This window comes from Bombyx mandarina, chromosome 01 (genome assembly GCF_030267445.1).
Source record: "Bombyx mandarina strain Sakado chromosome 01, ASM3026744v2".
Lineage (NCBI taxonomy): Eukaryota > Metazoa > Arthropoda > Insecta > Lepidoptera > Bombycidae > Bombyx > Bombyx mandarina.
The window spans coordinates 18,869,605-18,888,016 of record NC_143208.1 but is presented as its reverse complement, the minus strand read 5'-3'; the positions used below and the strand labels follow the sequence as shown (position 1 = coordinate 18,888,016).

Genomic DNA, 18,412 nt, shown 5'->3' with positions numbered 1-18,412 from the left:
TCAATTCCATTGCAGTAGAAACGGATGGCGACCCACACAAAATCATTTAGAGACATTTACATCAAACTGTATTCTTTGCTGGTCAGTGCTTAACAAATATATCGTACTTTTATTACTGGTAGTAGGACCTCATTGAGTGCGCACGGATAGGTACCACCACCCGTCTATTTCTACCGTGAAGTAGTAATGCGTTTCGGTTTGAAGGGCGGGGCAGCATTTGCGTTGTAGATGTCTATAGGCTCCAGTGACCACTTAACACCAGGTGGGCTGTGAGCTCGTCCACCTATCCAAGCAATAAAAAATTAAGTTTTCATGCCTAATATCGCAAAACTTAGCGCTTCGTAAAGTGAATTAATCTGTTAAGTTAATTCAAAAGGTTGAAAATAACATAATGGACAATAACAAACGCGAGATTAAGTTGTTATTATTATCAAATCGAAACTGACCATAACTTTTGTATCCAATCTGTTGAGAAGCTCGTAGGTCGAGTTGACGCCGAGTACGTTTATTTCTTTTATGGTTTGATAGTACATTGTCATGAGCGCCACCTGGCGGAAATACATGCAAATTAATAAAAGAAAAATTAATCAAGTTTGTAAACAATCTTTACTTCTAAGTATCAAGTTTGATTTTATTAAAGGGATTTTATGACCTGGTAAATACGACCTTTAAGTCATGTCTTATTTTAATTTATATTCTTATTTTTATGATAAATGATAATTATGGAGTGAAATGAAATGAAGATGATTAATTTGAGATATTAATCAACTGGGATGAAATTAAATAAAATGAGAGAGAAGATATGGGATGAAATAATCTCAGTAAATGGTGGTCATTTACGGAGATTTTTTCAATGGACTTAATGGAGAATCCCGAGAAGTTACGGCTTTGTTTCATTTTGCTACATTTGTACACTTTCACAGATATTAAAAAGTTAATAAATCACCGTTACATGTTTAAACCTGAAGAAACACTAAATGGACAAAATAAAACAAATCACATAACTTCACTCCTCGCGTTCTCCTCAAAAATCGTATCAAGTTTGGACTGCTTGAATTAACCTCATGACATGAGATCGATTGAATATATCGAGGGAAGAAAGCGGAATTGTCGAAATTTGAAAAACCCAATTTTGTACTAAAGCCGTATGTACAACTTAATAAGGTACAAATTCATTTAGCCCAAAATGCAAGTTACGACATTTCTGCTTTCTCCCGCGGATATGTAGATATGTGATGATATACTACAATACGTACAAGTGCGGGCTCACAATACGTACCAACACAACTTAATACGTAAATTTATTTTCCTTTTTCCTTCCCTGCCTATTCGTTGGTATCCTAAGGGGCTATTCCAACCTCACGCGGACGGGTAGGGGAGCTCACGGGCTCAACCTGAGAGAGTTTGCTAACACTGGCCCTAATAAGAGCAGTGCTTCGCTGAATCAACCATCGGATCGGAACCGCGACCCACTAAGAACATCCGGCGAGTAACTCACTGAGTAATTTTTAACACACAATTTTATTCCTCGATCATAGTGGTTGTTCATGACGTTGTGAGGTGTAAACATCATACAGCACAAGATATATGACAGATGCCTGAATTACGACATTTTCAAGATAAGCTTGCGTATATACAAGTTCCTAACAACAATATTCGGACCGAAACACGTCATTACGCATCCTCCCGATCCATTAACGGTGCTTTTAGGTACCACAAGCACCAATCACCGTGCTCGTCGAACCCGTCGCTTGCGACAAAGGGCTCGACGAGCGAATTTACCCATAGACACAGCCCATTGAGTTTTGCGCCGGATCTTCTCAGTGGGTCTTGTTTCCGATCCGGTGGTAGATTCTGCGAAGCACGGCTCTTGCCAGGGCCAGTGTTAGCAACACTCCGGTTTGAGCCCAGTGAGCTCACCTACACACGTTAGGGTGAAACTGAAATAGTCTTTTAAGGCTATCAGCATAGGTAAGAAAAGCATTTGGGCCGTCGGTCTACCGAGCAATATCGCCCGTTCAGTGGAATCTCTACAACGTCATACAAAAATTGAGCGTACCTTTTGGTTGCATTGTATAGCGAATTCTAACGAGTGATCGAGGGCCACCTGCCCCGGAGGCGGGGCTCCGTAGCGACCCGGGTCCTCGTTGGAGACCTGCAGCTGGCCGCTAACAAACGTCTCGCGGCCCATTTCCACGGACATGAAGAAAGGTTTCTATTTGTAAAAGTAAAAAGTATTTACTTTAGTGACGTATATTTATACGAATCGAAAAAAATCGATATTTTCAAAATTATACAAATCACTATGTCTATCGTGATAACTATAATAAACAAAGGTAATAAAATAATTAGGTGGGGACATTAAAAATGATGGTTCGTTAATTATTCGTACTCGAACGATATTGACATAGTCAAATAAATAAAAGTCAAAAAATTTTTCATAAGCATTAGTCTTAGGCACTTCGCGAAAAATATTTGCCATATTATCCTGGTTAATCAATAAATATCAAATTTTACTGGCAGTAGGATGTCTTGAAGGACGCGCGGTAATCATGTAACCGTCACCCCGCCTATTTCTGTCGTGAAGCAGTAATGCGTTTCGGTTGAAAGGGCGGGGCAGCCTTTGTAACTATACTGAGACCTTAAAATTCATATCTCAAGGTGCCGCCATCATTTACGTTGTAGATGTCTATGGGCTCCGGTAACCACTTAACACTAGGTGGGCTGTGAGCTCGTCCACCCATCTATGCAATAAAAATAATAATAATAAAATCCTCAACGTATAATAAATGGCAGTAAAGTAGTTTCAATAAATGAATTTAAAAAAAAAATTAGCATCCTGCACTCCTCTATATCCTCTATAAGTGTGAGAAATTTCACACTTCTCCGTCCGCGTAACTTTGTTAAGAAGGGGTACAAAGTTTTTGCTTCACGTATTAATATATAGATGATGAAAATTCTACTGTAGCTTGTTTTTGTGGTTGGTTAAATGTGTTATCGGTAGGCACCTTGACAACAGTGGAGGGGGGTGCGATAACCGTTCCCGGTTCGAGCTTGCACAGTGGCGCCGCGTCATAAGCTCGCAGCGTTAGTGCTATCGGGGCCGCGTTGCAGAGCAGCACCACCGGGGATAGCTGCAGCTCGAGACAGCAGCCACCACCCGCGCGGACGGCTTGGTAACGGACCTGATGAAAAAGAAAAAAATATAACCATAATTTACTTGTGGTAGGACCTCTTGTGAGTCCGCACGGGTACGTACCACCACCCTGCCTATTTCTGCCGTGAAGCAGTAATGCGTTTCAGCTTGAAGGGCGGGGTAGCCGTCGTAACTATATTGAAACCTTAGAACTAATATCTCAAAGTAGGTGGGTGGCGCATTTACGTTGTAGATGTCTATGGGCTCCAGTAACCACCAATCTAAGTAATAAAAAAGTCTCTTCCTGCTTTGAATACAATCTTGTTTTGCCACCGGGCAAATAACATACTATTATTATTAACATACTCACAGTGACGTCAGATCGTGGTTGTAGTAAAGCCGGCTGCCACAGTCCGCACCACTGCTTCGAGACGATGGAGTAGGGCCAATCCGATCGAGCTTTCCGACCAGAATCATCGAGCCTGGAATGTCGATAAACAACTTTCACGCTCTTTTGATCGATGCAGGATAGTAATGCTCTTGACTTTAAGCGAATAAAAGTGATTTTGTTCTGCAACTGAATCTTAACTAATATAAATTAGATATAAGTTTAGAGGTTTATTAAATGGTAAAAAAAATAGCATCTATGATTGTACATAATGGTAGAGACAAGAAATGTAGAATAGGATTTTTATAATGAAAGTAAAAAGCCAACATATAAAATTACTGTCTATTAATGTACTACATTTTCAGTGCTATTATATTGATCTGCAAAAGCTCTTTTGCAATTCCGATCCGGTGGTTGATTCAGCGAAGCTCTTCTCTTACTAGGGCTATGTAGCGTTAACAAATTCTCTCAGGTTGAGCTCGTGAGCTCACCTACTGGTCCGCAAGCAGCTGGAATAACCCCTTAGACTACCAACAATTAGGTAGAGTAAAAAAAAGAAAAAAAGTTTAGGGAATCCTAAAGGCCAACAAACTCATGACTCTTGGCTGCATGGTAAATTTGCGTAAACGAACTAGAGTACCTATTTCTTGAACAGACAGAACGACGATGGCATTGGATGACTAGAGTAGATCGTAAGATCATCATCGATGTATCGATTAGAGAGCAGAATATTTATTGCGGATCTCTTTTAAATTACTAAGCCCAATTCAAGTATTACTCGAAGCGACTAGTTGGATAAATCGAAATCCACCTTCGCCATGACATAACAACTCACCATTTAATGATCTCATCGATGACGTGATCGACATTAGAGACCGGCCCACGTTTCTCGAACACAGAAGTGTCCGGCACGCCGTAGTGAAGCGGGACCGCGTCTCTTGTCACTGGACATTCTATATTTCTGTAGGACAATAATTTAATCGATTGGTACAACCCTAGTCAATGGACCGAATCGAGTTCAATTAACTTCAGGGTTGAATTTACTATATAGTTTAATTTACTGATTATTAAACATGACTTTTCATCACGACCTATATTGGTACGCTTTTATTAATGTATGAATTACACTGCATTTATTTATGGTCTACAATAAAAACGTTTGTCCGATCACTAGACTAGTTATCGTAGACTGGAAATCATTCAATCAACTATTTGTTTATTTTTTATGATTGAAAGATTACTGGTGGCCCGGAGGCCTTTCCAGTTTCACCAGGACAGGTGGGCGAGCAAAGGATCAGCCAGGTGAATCGACTAATCCAGACAATGGAGATACTAATAGTAACTTTTCTTCTTTCCCTTGTAGGCAGACGAGCATACGGCCCTACTGATGGTTACTGGTTACCGTCGCTTACAGACGTCAGCGATGTCAGGGGCAGAGCCAAACTGCTGATTACCGTTGAGTACTCACCACCCTTTTTTTAAGTAGGGCATGTCATAGCGCAGGGGAAACATGGTAGAGAGGATTACACTTTCCATTACAGACCTATATTGAAATAGCAGATTGTGTCTAGCTGACGTAGTTCCCGGTGCCAGTAAATGTACACTAGTGCCGCGTCCCGGCGCGGACTGCACTAGGGGAGCGGATGTTGGCTCCGGACACGCTTCTGACACCGATATACCGGATTCGGTTCTAATTAAAACCTACAACAAAAACATTTATTGTATTCATAGTCTATCGAGGAACTTATTGTTCAGGATAGGGTCAAGGGTAAAATATTTCGTGAACGATGCCCCATACGCTAGACTGATCAGATGAAAATCCTTACCGAAACCTCACTTAACGAGTGCGTGCGCTAAGCCTCAGTTCGCGAACTATGGAGAGCAGCTGTTAATGCTTTAATAAATCACGATTCCACATGACCACGACTGTTCTGCCAAGATACTATGATGATGATGATTATGACGATTATATTCGGAGGTACATACAAAAATTTATGAACAGTCATTTAAATTATGAAACAAAACCAGAAATTTAGCTTTACGAAATAATAAATTGTGCATGGAAGTTTAAATGAAATTGTAAAATTTGCAAGGTATGAGGAAAAATATTATTATGTTTAACGGAACTTTTTTTATTTTTTATTGCTTAGATGGGTGGATGAAATTACGACCCACTGGTGTTGAGTGGTTACCGGAGCCCACAAACATTAACAATGTAAATGCCGCCACCCAACTTGAGACAAGAGAGTTTACAGTACAACGACTGTCCCACCCTTCAAGCCGAAACGATTACTACTTCACGGCAGAAATAGGCAGGGTGGTGGTATCTATCCGTGCGGACTTACACGTCCTGTAGGTATAACGACTAAAAGAAGATTTCCACCGAGCGGGCGATATTGCTCGGTAAACCGACGGTCTGAATGTTATTGTTGGAACTTGTAGGTATATATACAAGCTTATCTTGAAAATGTCGTAAGCGAAATTCAGGCATCCGTCAAAAATCTTGTGTGATGACTACCGCCACACGTACCATCAGTAATTACACACATTATACTTTTGCTGGTTTGATTTTTTGATTCTAATATTCGATATAAAACTAAATCTATCGACAGTTGTACCTTTCCGAATCGAGCACCACAACGTTCAAGGCTCTGTGGTGAATTGCTAATGTGCGATAAAGGCTTAGGTGTTGTACTTACATCGGTGTCGAGAGGCAGGTGCGACTTAAGAACATACAGCGGCCACACTGTAGCTAATATGCGACCGTCGCTGCGAGCCTTCACCACTCTGCACCAGACCGCCATATAGGGCACGTTGCCTTGACTCGGTACTACGATCATAATAAAATAAAAACACTTTAGCCAAATCTTAATATATATCAAGAGGTGAAAGGCTGCTTGGTTTCCATTAACGGTGCTTTTAGGTACCACAGGCACCGGTCACCGTCTTCGTTGAACCCGTCGCTTGCGACGAAGTGGTCTTTCGAACGAGAAGATTTCGACAAAGGGAATTTCTTCATTAGGTTCACTCATCTTGACAGTACGAAAAATAAATAAAAATCACATATTTTCCTAACTTGAATTTGGAATTAACTTCTTTACAATTTAAACTTTTGATAATACCAAAACCAGCAAGATACAAATAGTATAGCCAAAGAGATTTTATTACAAGTTCATACACACTATAATGCGAAAAGACTTCTCCCCAACCTATTATTTAGGATTGGTGTTGTATAAACATTACGGTTGTTAAAGTATTTGTAAACGGAGTGCGAGATTAGTAAAATGATAGTATTTGTATTCATATAGATGATGTTATTCTACCGAAGTGCTATTTTAGAACACTTCAAGATATCAAAGTTTTAATAACAAGTAAAATTAACAACAAATTGTATCATATCCCCTTCATCCACTCATTTCTTCGATTATATATTTATATATTTTTTATATTTATTAACGATCACGCCACGTTAACTGGTCCCGTGCTAAGTTCATAAAGAACTTGTGTTACAGGTACCGGATAACGGAAATAAATGTAAGAAACTTTATTATGCACATACATCTATATAATATACATCCATAACCCTGGAAAAGAAATTTTATATTTATCACACAAATATCTTCCCTTGGCAGGATTCGAGCCTGCGACCCCCTTGTGTAGTGACCATGTCACTTACCACTACACCAGACGGACAATTATTATCATTGTGAATTTCTACTAAAACAGAACGTACCTTTGACGAGCCAGGGTACGTTTTCTTTGGGGCATTCCTTCAATGGTATATCACCAGACCAGCCAGTGTCGTGGGACATGAATTTGATTCTAAAAAAAAACAAAAAGGTTTTATTCATGCTTCTATTGGTTTTACTGTACTTTTCCTATGTGTCTTTCTGTGTTCTTACTGGTGGTAGGACGTGTTGTGAGTTCGCACGGGTAGCTACCACCACCCTGCTTAATTCTGCCGTGAAGCAGTAATGCGTTTCGGTTTGAAGGGTGAGGCAGTCGTTGTAACTATACTGAAATCATAGAACTGTTTGTCTCAAGGTGGATGGCGGCATTTACGTTGTAGATGTGTATGGACACCTGTAAACACATAACCCGTGAACTCACCATCCGGGCGTAGCTAGAATAGCCTCTTAGGATACCAGCAAATAGGTAGGGAAGGAAAAAGTAAAAAAACAGGAAAACTAGTGAATGTATTTACTTGAGCATCATCTCGCTGTCGTCTCCGCAGAGGACGCTCGTCCCGACATCCTCGGACATGAGCTCGCCCGAACAGATCGTGCACAGCTGGTTCGAATCAGAGCAACGGGCACGGACCTGAGAACATATACCATGCAGTGGTGGATTAAAGGTCCAGAGCGCCCCAGGCAATCACTTCATCGACGCCCCTGTACCGGCCATAAATGGCCATCATAATACTATAAATTTTAACTAGTTGTTTTAGCAATTACGATGATGTTGTATCATCAAACCCTAGACTTTAGTAGACCAAGACCCTTGTACTTACGCTAATGCCCGAATGAAATATGACGTTATAACTGTGAAGAAATCCAGAGGGGCGACAGAAGATTTAGATTATAGATCAGCATTTAGTTCTTAATCGTCGATGTGTTGTTATTTTCTTTATTTATTTAAAAATTCTGAGCTCGTGCGCCCCTTGTAATTACGCGCCCCTAGGCACGTGCCTAGTTTGTCTTACGGATAATCCGCCTCTGATACCATGACTTTCACTACGAGCAGTGGGGTCTGTTCCGAGTTACTAAGTATTTGTTTACATATTTTCAAGGCGTTGAAATTATAAAATCGAACCCTACTTTATCGATTCATATTGTAATGAGTACATCTCTAGTTTATACTTTAATATAAGCTATGTATGTCTGTAATTCCTGGGCAATGATAGAGCCCTCTCGAATAAAACTATGTTTTGTAAAACAAAACCGTAATATTTTCATTTAATTCAATACAAGGCTAAAAAACCAAATCCATCGTTACAAGAATATACTGTATTACGTATTTTTTCTGCAAACCAATCTCGCGTTGTAGTTCAGCGATGAAACTTTGAACATGCAAATTTCGAGGTAGGTCATATCCATTATCCACAACTAAACCGTCCCGTTCTGGTGAAACTGGAAAGGCCACGAGGCCACCAATAATGCCTCACAAAAAAAAAAAACTTTAACTGTTCTTGTAAACTCACCTTGTATAGTAAATCGAACCTAAGCATGTTCGCTAGGACCAGTCGTCCTGACAAATGGAGGCATAGTCTAGCCCCCTTCTCTTCCACCGCGGCGTGAACAAACACCCCCGCTCCCGGACCCTTGCCGCCGAGACGTTCAGCGTCTTCTAAGCGCACTCGATGACTGCCCAATGTGAATGGGATGCCTGCGTCAAACACAAGAATAACAATTTATTACCAATTATTATTATTTTACATTATTAACATTTTTATTTCTTTCCTATTATTCTCTGCTAGGGTGTAGGGCTCGAATCAAATCTTTCCATTTATATAGGTCATTAGCAGTCTGTTTTAATTCCTCCCACGTCATCCACAAGAGGCCTAGCTCCTGCTCCACTGAGCGAAGCGAAACCAAGTTGTTCTGGGACAACCTCTCTTCCTTTTGCCAGATATTAATATTATATATTAAGTTAATTTTTATTTATTGCGCGTGTAGGCAGACGAGCATACGGCTGACCTGATGGTGAGTGGTTACCGTCGCTAATGGACATCAGCAATGCCAAGGGCAGAGCCAAGCCGCTTCATACCGTTAAGTACTCTCCACAAGCCTCTTTTGAAGAAGGATATATCAAAGCGCAGTATAGCAGTTATTTATAATCAATACAACCAAGCCGCGATTAACTGCTATGATATTTAATACATTTATAAAAGACACTGTGTATTTCTCATAACATATTCCTATTATTATATATAGGGGAAATACACATGGGAAACCGTTTACATGTGGGAAAGCACTCACTGTTAGACCAATGCCAGTCGGCAGTGGGGCCAGCGAGAGAAAACCGAAGCGTCTTCGGGGCTGTGGGATTGCGCCATCTGTTAACAAGGTAATCATAAAAATAATACCGTCAAAACAATCAGAAGACATTTGAAAGTTAAATGAGTTGTAATATTTGATAACAGATCCTATCGGTTTTACATTATTGGGAGAAGAAAAAAGTATTAAAGACTTTGTTTGTCTCCTTGCTTCTCCTCCTCCTTGTTTGCTTATTGTACAAATGTATCTGCTTTTTTTGATTGTTCTTTTTTTTAATGTAAGTTGTATTTTCGTGTGCAATAAAGTGTATTTTCTCTCTCTCCCTCTCACCGGTACGCAAGCCTAGTTCCAGGTCCCAGAGGCACGACTTCATCAGTTCCCTCTTGTCCCATTCTCAGAGCGGCGGAGCAACTGTTGTGCACCCAGAGTGAGACGCGTCCTTCCAACGCTTCCTCCATGGCATCCGCGAAGTCTCGTTTAGTTCTTATATTTTTCGTTTCCAATTCCACGTTCGGTTCCGGTGGGGCTTTTTCAAGATACTGAAAAAATTAAAGTATGTATGTCCGTGTATGTTAAACAAAACTCCGGAATGTTTTTTTAATATAACTACATATCTATATATTAATACGTTTAGCAGAATTTGACAATACCATGCTTCCATATAAATCTTAGAAGAAAAATAATCAAATACTTCAATGTCTTAAGCTACCAAGCAACCAGCCCTAGAAATGTGTAGACTCACAAAGGATCCACTATTATATTTTGCTTAAAATTCTTATATATAATACGAAACATGTCTGATAATATGTTATTTATTTGCGAACGATGAATCTATATACATAGTTAATATCGATGTATGGGCTGAATCGATTCCGATGACATTTTCAAGAAACATTCAGAGGAGCCTAGCGGGTGATCCCGCGCGCTTTGCTACCAGCAGGATCAAAATCAAAACAAATAGCGGCCCGAAAAGGGGGGAGGGGGATTGACTGATATTCAGATACGAAGTTTTTACTGGTGGTAGGACCTCTTGTGAGTCAGCGCGGGTAGGTACCACCACCCTACCTATTTCTGCCGTGAAGCAGTAATGCATTTCGGTTCGAAAGGTGGGGCAGTCGTTGTAACCATACTTGAGATCTTAAAACTCTTGTCTCAAGGTGCATGGCGGCATTTACGTTGTAGATGTCCATGGGCTCCAATAACCACTTAACACTAGGTGGGCTGTGAGCTTGTCCACAAATCGAAGCAATAAAAAGATAAATAAAACATTACCTGATCGATGGCGACCCTCCAGTCTTTAACCAGAGCGTGTATAACTCTAAGTCTCGGAACGTGCAGACGCACGCGCAGGAGGTCAACGCGGGCACGCACTTTGGCGAGTTGCGGCGTACTCATGGGCACGGACAGAGCGAGCTGCGCGGGAAACTCGCTTACGAGCACGTCCATTGTCCCGGTATCGCACTCCAGGATGTCGAATCTGTTAAACGGATCCTGTATTTAGTGCTAGGTTGTAGGGGTTTAGTCGGTAGTTGGTTTTGCGGGGCGAGGTGAATGACCTTGGCCCTCCTCGTCTCCCTCCCCTCGACCGGGTATCCGTAAATGGATTCCACAGCGTTAAAAAAAAAAGGTTGTAGTCAAATACACAAAAATACAAACGAAAATTTTGATGATAAAAAAACTTAGCAGTGTTCTATATATAGCACTATTTTTATTGCTTATTTGAGTGGACGAGCTTACAACCCTCCTGTTGTTGAGTGGTTACTGGAGCCCATGGACATCTACAACGTAAAACGCTGCCCACCCATCTCGAGACATGAGTTCTAAGGCATGCTGTCTTGTCGGAAGGTACTTATGTTTTTCGGTTTAAAGGGTAGCTTTTTTGCCAATTTTAGTTCTTATATGATATGAAATTACATTTTAATCTGCTATCTTAAGTTTTTACTACATTTACCAAGAAATCTCAAGAAATGTGTTTTAGATCACGACAAATCTCTACAAATAACACTAATCATTGTTACAAAATAGACTGTGGCCTATATTGAGTACTAAATAGGTCACAGCCTATTTCGGATCATAGCAGTAAGTGTAAATAATTCATGAGTGAATAGTGTATTTCGTAACTAACCTAAAATTCGATAAAGATTAAAAAATACGTGCAACCGAACATCGAAGCACTTCTGGTGAAGGAGCTTTTGATTATTATAAATGAAAGTTGAACTAAGCTTATTTAATATCCATAATTAATAGAATCGATACAAAAGGCTCACATGATATACCTCAATAAGTTGAAAAATTTTGAAGATACGAAGCCCCATTATTTTCCTGTGGACCATTTGATTGTGAGTATTGATACCGTATCTTTTATTCCCTACATATTCGTTGGTAGCTTAAAAGGCTATTCATACGCGCGGACGGGTAAGTGACCTCACGAGCTCAACTTGAGTGAATTTCGCAGAATCTACCACCGGAGATGATACCGTATTGTGTACTCACGATAGTCGAGTGTCGATTAACACGGATATGCCGGCGGGCGAGTCTAGTTCGGCGTGCGCGGTCAGATTGCGTGCGTACAACGTCAACACGCGGTGACTGCGCATCAACGGGCGCGACACGTAGTATCCTTCCAAAACCGTTGCATTACTGGAAAAAAAAAATATAACTACATAGTACCTAAACAATTACTACAATTTTTTTTAAATTTATTACGAGCTCAGATCCCACCTGGTGTTGAGCGGTTACCGGAGCCCATAGACATCTATAACGTTAATGCCATCACACACCTAAATTAATCATTAATAATAATAAAATACATTTGGCATTCATTGTGACATGAGATGTCAAATTAGAGCTCACCTATTTTACTGGGACTTATTCAATAATTAATATAATCTAATTGACATTAACGTACATACTTTAAACTGCATATTATAAATATATTAATTTTAAGTTCTATTCGAGGTATAAAGATAATAAAGCTGGGGGTTTCGCAACAACCCACGGTCATTTGGTAACGTGCGAACTTATTGTGGTACACTTCATTCACGGTTGTTTGTATAAGAGTTAGTGTATTGCGCAAACAAACGCTCTGAGATCGTGATCTGAATGATAAAAAAATGTTATTTTTTGTACGTTATTACAAAGTTAAGTCGTACACTGTGTGCATTACTAATAAAAATCTTACGTTACGGACGTTTTTCCCGGTTAGGGTACCCCTCCGCATCGTCCCATAAGGAACTTCGTTCCAAAAAAATCTGAATTATTTATATATGTATATCAAATTTTAGAATATTATTTAAATGAATCTGTCCTGACCTGGTCAAGTAAGGTAACGAGTTATGGAAATGCACTTCGATGTTCGCTGCTCGCACGAAGAGTCTCGTGTTCGGCAGGAGTCGCGGTGCGAAGTACGAGTCGACGCGGATCACGCCCGAGAGCTGTTCGGCTGTCACTCCTGATGCTGAACCGGTCGGGTCCGGTGGCTCGCTAAACGTGTCCGTTTGCTGCAAATTCAGGAATGCTTAAAATAAATGCGGGAGGTATAGTCGGATTTTTTATTAGACGAAGTAAACTGACGTTTACTGTGTTGTCAGTTTTTGATGAAATAAAAATAGTGTTGTGACAAAGTGAACGAATGAAAAAACTCCTGAATTAATGAAATTGCCTCGATTGTCTAGTGAATAGTTAGTGTGCCGAACTGCCGATATCGGGCACGGGGTTCGAATTTTAGCCGTGCTTTGTACATACCAACGAGTTTTCGACGAAACATTATGTTCCTATGGTATCTACCTGTACTGAATACCGAGTGTTTTAAACATTAAGAAAAACATTGCGAGGAAGCTTGTAAGACTGTCCTATTTCCAATGCATCATATAGTTGAAACTATAGATGTATAAAATATAACAATTATAGGTACATAGGTAATGAAAATAAAAAAAACTGATTGTAGTTACATACTACTAGTAACATATTATTATATTGGATCACTTTAATACAATTTTATTGTAAAATATAAATAATATTCTTTTATAGTTTGAAATTAATGAGTAACTCTTCACACTCATTGTTCATTTATGTGATTGAACGAGAACTGAACGCATCACTATTACTTTAAATATAGCAACATTATTTCACAAAGTGACATTAGCTACTGTCAGCTGGCTTCGTCTAATTAAAAATCCGACTATAGTATTAATGTGTGAATCAAAAACTTTGTATCCCTTTTTACGAAAACTGCGCGGACGGAGGAGTATGAAATATCCCACACTTATAGAGAATATAGAGAAGGAGTGCAGAATGATAATATTTTTTTTAAATTATACACAAAAAATACTTTAAATCTCTACATATAAATAAAATTGGAGTGTCTGTTTGTAATATTGAAATAACCGCTTTTTACTAAACATATGAATATATATACGGTACATACCCCAAAATATTTTTTTTTACAATTTTTGTCTGCCTGTCTGTTTGTTCCGGCTAATCTCTGGAACGGCTGGATCGATTTTGACGAGACTTTAACTGATAGGTAGCTGATGATATAAGGAGTAACTTAGGCTACTTTTTTTTAGACTAGCTTCGCCATATTCGCAATATTACAAACAAACACTCTAATTTTATTTATATGTATAGATTATTAAAAGAAAGAAATATTTTTCACGGTCGGGAAAGATTTAAAATTGTGTAAAAAAATATAATTAAAAATCTTTCGTACCAAAGGATCATTTCTCGGCGTGAACTTGCTTAATTTAAATTCGTATGGCGTTTCTTTGCCGGTCTCCTCGTAAATACGGAAGCGCCATATTTGAGCAAACACAGTTTCTGTAAGAAAAGTTCAATACACATTGATTATAATTTCAGATGAAGAAATATTCATCGTTATACTAGAAGGTCACAGAAAAATAGAAGATCATCAGTTGAATTTCGTTTTACAGTTAGCTTTTACATATTATCCTTACTAATAACTAAAAAACTATAATATTATTTTCGAGTGATTGCTGGAACTAATTAATTGCTTTTTTCATCTTTAACTGATCTCTGAATTATCGATTACAGTTTCCAAAGAAAGCGGAAACTAGATAGGCACCCAATTTTATAACAAAACCATATCTACACGGATACATCTAGATCCTAGATGTAACAATAATAATTAATAATAACAAATTATGCACGGTCATTCGTCCCCAATTAATTTATAGTTTTATACTTACATACGTTTAAATATATACATATATCACTACATAGTATAAAACAAAGTCGCTTTCTCTGTCCCTATATCTGTCTGTCCCTATGTATGCTTCAATCTTTAAAACTACGCAACGGATTATGATGCGGTTTTTTTTAATAGATAGAGTGATTGAAGAGGAAGGTTTATAATTATGTGTACTAAAATTCATTAAATAGTGGAAAAAACAATAATAAATTACAGTTTCCGAAGCGAAGCGAGGGCTGGTCGCTAGTAGATAATAAACACCGTACATAAGAAGCAAACACCCCTATTCATTACAAAATGTTTGCTCGATGCGGGAATCGAACCCCCGACCCTCGGCGCAACAGTCAAGGCCCGCTACCTACAGCACCACAGAGTCCGCCGCATCAGTCAGAGTCAGATGTACGTCGAGTAAGCACAAGAACAATTAAATAACATACCCGGAGGCGTGACCTGGAGTCGTAGTTCGTTGGGCTCACCGACCGGCAACGAGAAGTGGGTGTGCGCCTCCCATTTGCCGAGCATCGGTATATAAAACTCTAGGACGCACGGTATATCGTTTACCTGTACGAGATAAATGTTTATGGAACAGAGATCGTACTTTTTTTTATTGCTTAGGTTGTTGGTTCATTTGATGTTAAGCGATTACCGGAGCTCATAGACATGTAGAGCATAAATCCCGACACCCACCTTGAGATATAAGTTCTAAGGTCTCAGTATAGTTACAACGGCTGCCCCGCCCTTCAAACCGAAACGCATAACTGCTTCACGGCAGAAATAGGCAGGGTGGTGGTACCTACCCGCGCGTACTCACAATACGTTCTACCACCATAATACTAAAAGTAAACTACTTAAAAGTTACCAAAACATTGTTGTCATATCAATACGTAAGCTGTAGAAACTTCACACGCATCTATATCATTTCTTATATATCTATCTCTTACAATGTTCAGTAGTTATAACAGTTGGGGAAGCAGTGATTTGAAAGCATCTACAATACGAGCTAGGTGCGTTGATGCTCACGGCCTACCTAGGATCAGTGATTACCAGACAGAAATACATAAGGTGAAAAAACTGTATTGTATAACTACTGTTCAAACTTTTACGAATTTTTTTCTACTTATGCTTATAGCTTTGAAAGGCTATATCAGCGTTAAACTAGCGTGTAGGTGAGCTCACGGGGCTCAAACCGGGAGTGTTGTTAACACTGGCCCTAGCAAGAGCAGTGCTTCGCAGAATCTACCGCCGGATCGGAAACGTGACCCACTGAGAAGATCTGGCCAGAAACTCCGTAGGGTTAATTTACTAGTGGTGGAGGATGGCGATAGGAAGTACACATGAATACTTCACAAGAGAAATTAACATGCCCCGAAACACATTACTATTTAGAACGAAAACTCAAAACTAGTGATCATTATACGTATATTTAACATACCAATCCAGGCAACGGGAAAACTATGAGACGAGTGATAGCTCGAGGATGAGGGTAGCGCCACGACACACAGCTGCCGTGTAACATAACTTGATACGCCATCGGCAGCTGACCACCAGAGACTATCTTGAATGCTCCGGTCCTGTAAATACTTTTTATTAGACCTTAACTAACAAAGCAATGTACGCTCAATGCGCTGGTCCGATCAAATCTCCACCACGAAACATCATCCGGAGAAGGATAATCTGAGGAGATGGTCACGACCCTCAGACACGTGGATTGCGACTCAGGGAAGAGGTACGCTCAATAGTGAAAGTTTATTAAATTTCATTCAAAATTACGGTTTGTGATTTCACGTTCTCTGTATATGTTTATCGTTTATTCGAAATTACCGTACAATTGAGTTGAATTATTTTACTTTTTCTTGGTATTTCTATGAAGTTTTTGACCTAATTGAATGTACGCTAGATGGCGCGTACAGTTGCAGAGAAGTATGAAGGTATTTTGAGATTTAATTTTAATCTCATCTAAAGTACTTGGGTACCATTGAATTCTAAAAGTAACAGAGCCGCTTTTGCGTCCTCTCGAGTGGATAGCTTATATTTTTCAATTAATTAAATTGCAACATTTAATTCAATCTAATTTCTTTCCGGTATCAATGGCGCAGGAGAGAGATTAATTAGATAATTGAAAAAAGAAAGGAGAGTGATACAGATGTTTTAACACAAAAAAGGCTTTGTTTAATGAAACTGACGTACGAAAAATCACAGCGCGCAACTTAAGCATAACAAAACAACTTCGAATATTCCAGAATATTTTGATGTAGTTGAAAATTGTGTTTTTAAAAAAAAATGTATTTGATAAGGATAATATAATTCTAGAGGTATAGGTTCTAGAACGCTAAAGATACAAAGATCAGACAACATAAAATATACGTGTTAGAAACGTGACTGAATGAGAATATTATGATATTATATTTTTATTATACTTATGGTTTAGGATTCAATGTGGTTTGATATTATTTAAAGTCATCTGTACGCATTGGTACGAAGACGTTTGCTAGCTACGCCATTATACTATTTCTCTCTTTCTACTTACCACCAGATATACAACAAAAATAAAACCTGTTCGCACCTCAAATCGTCCTTGTAGTAATGGTCGCCTGTTTCGGTACTGTAGGTCGTATCTATTGAAGAAAACGAGGGTGGCCTTTCCACGTTCAATGGCGTCGGCTGACCTTCATTGTTGTCAACATTGTTAATGTCATTGTTGGCATTACTCTCGAGGGTTGTAGCTACCTAGAAAATTCAACAGTTAATTTAAACTAGAGTAAACAGTTCAATATTTAGTTGTATATTGCGAAGCATGTTTAGTTTAATGACCAGTTGTTAAGTGTAGTTTATGGACATTGCCAGCCAAGCTACTGTTTACTGCTAAGCATTCCTTTTATATGAAATAGAATGTAATCAAGAAAGTAGAATAAGAAAAAAAGTATAGTTGTAAACTAAATACAATCCTACTGATGTACCAAAATATAGATTAACTAGCTGAACCCGTCCGCTTCGCTGGGAATGTAAAATTAACATTATTATTTCTCACCCCCACAAAGATTCTCATTATTAACGCCCCCGCAACTGGAGTAGGGAGTCCAACACTCATATAAATATTAGCCTATCCATTAAGTACATGTATTTTCTACATGGATGCCAAGTTTCAAGTCAATCGGATGCATGGTTCAGTAGTTATAGCGGAACATCCGTAAAAACCATTGTAGATTTATATATTAGTATAGATTAATACCTAACCTGTTCATTGCGAGACATGTCTAGCAGTGTCTTCTTAATTCTTTTCAGCGCTGCCAAGTCTTCTGGTTTAAGGTCCACAGTGACGCAGTCAACTTCGATCCCAACACGTACTGTGGGATCCCTCGCAGACATCCCACCTTCGGCTCGCCTCCACGCTTCCCACTGCGCGTCTAGTTCGATGCTGTACGATTAATCATTCACATATAGATAACGGAAATAGATGTAAGATTTTTATTATACACATACAATATACATCCATAACACTGGAAAATAAATTGTATATTTATCAGACAAATATTTTCCCTTGGCGGGGTTCGAATCCGCGACACCCTTGTGTAGTGACCATGTCCCTTGCCACTACACCAGACGGCCGTTCAAATGTTCGCATAGTCACAGTTGTACTCAAACGATTTCTATGAACGTAATTAATCTGCTTTAAATTTTGTTAA

At 39.1% G+C, this 18,412-nt stretch overlaps 1 protein-coding gene across 5 annotated transcripts in view; it reads right to left on the bottom strand.

The window, feature by feature from the left end:
• Vps13B (vacuolar protein sorting 13B) overlaps positions 1-18,412 on the bottom strand; it is a 90,833-nt gene that overhangs the window by 24,840 nt on the left and 47,581 nt on the right. For all 5 annotated transcript variants that reach the window (XM_089731731.1, XM_089731708.1, XM_089731723.1 and 2 more), the window contains exons 47-66: positions 17,964-18,144; positions 17,293-17,456; positions 16,162-16,300; positions 15,167-15,290; positions 14,232-14,338; positions 12,833-13,020; positions 12,014-12,160; positions 10,793-10,997; positions 9,851-10,059; positions 9,503-9,579; positions 8,725-8,909; positions 7,729-7,844; positions 7,258-7,346; positions 6,224-6,354; positions 5,068-5,225; positions 4,360-4,485; positions 3,507-3,618; positions 3,009-3,185; positions 2,060-2,215; positions 447-548 (exon numbers count right to left, since the gene is read on the bottom strand). In XM_089731731.1, coding sequence (XP_089587857.1) covers positions 447-548; positions 2,060-2,215; positions 3,009-3,185; positions 3,507-3,618; positions 4,360-4,485; positions 5,068-5,225; positions 6,224-6,354; positions 7,258-7,346; positions 7,729-7,844; positions 8,725-8,909; positions 9,503-9,579; positions 9,851-10,059; positions 10,793-10,997; positions 12,014-12,160; positions 12,833-13,020; positions 14,232-14,338; positions 15,167-15,290; positions 16,162-16,300; positions 17,293-17,456; positions 17,964-18,144 — 2,893 coding nt within the window. The remainder of the gene's footprint in view (positions 1-446; positions 549-2,059; positions 2,216-3,008; positions 3,186-3,506; positions 3,619-4,359; positions 4,486-5,067; positions 5,226-6,223; positions 6,355-7,257; positions 7,347-7,728; positions 7,845-8,724; positions 8,910-9,502; positions 9,580-9,850; positions 10,060-10,792; positions 10,998-12,013; positions 12,161-12,832; positions 13,021-14,231; positions 14,339-15,166; positions 15,291-16,161; positions 16,301-17,292; positions 17,457-17,963; positions 18,145-18,412) is intronic.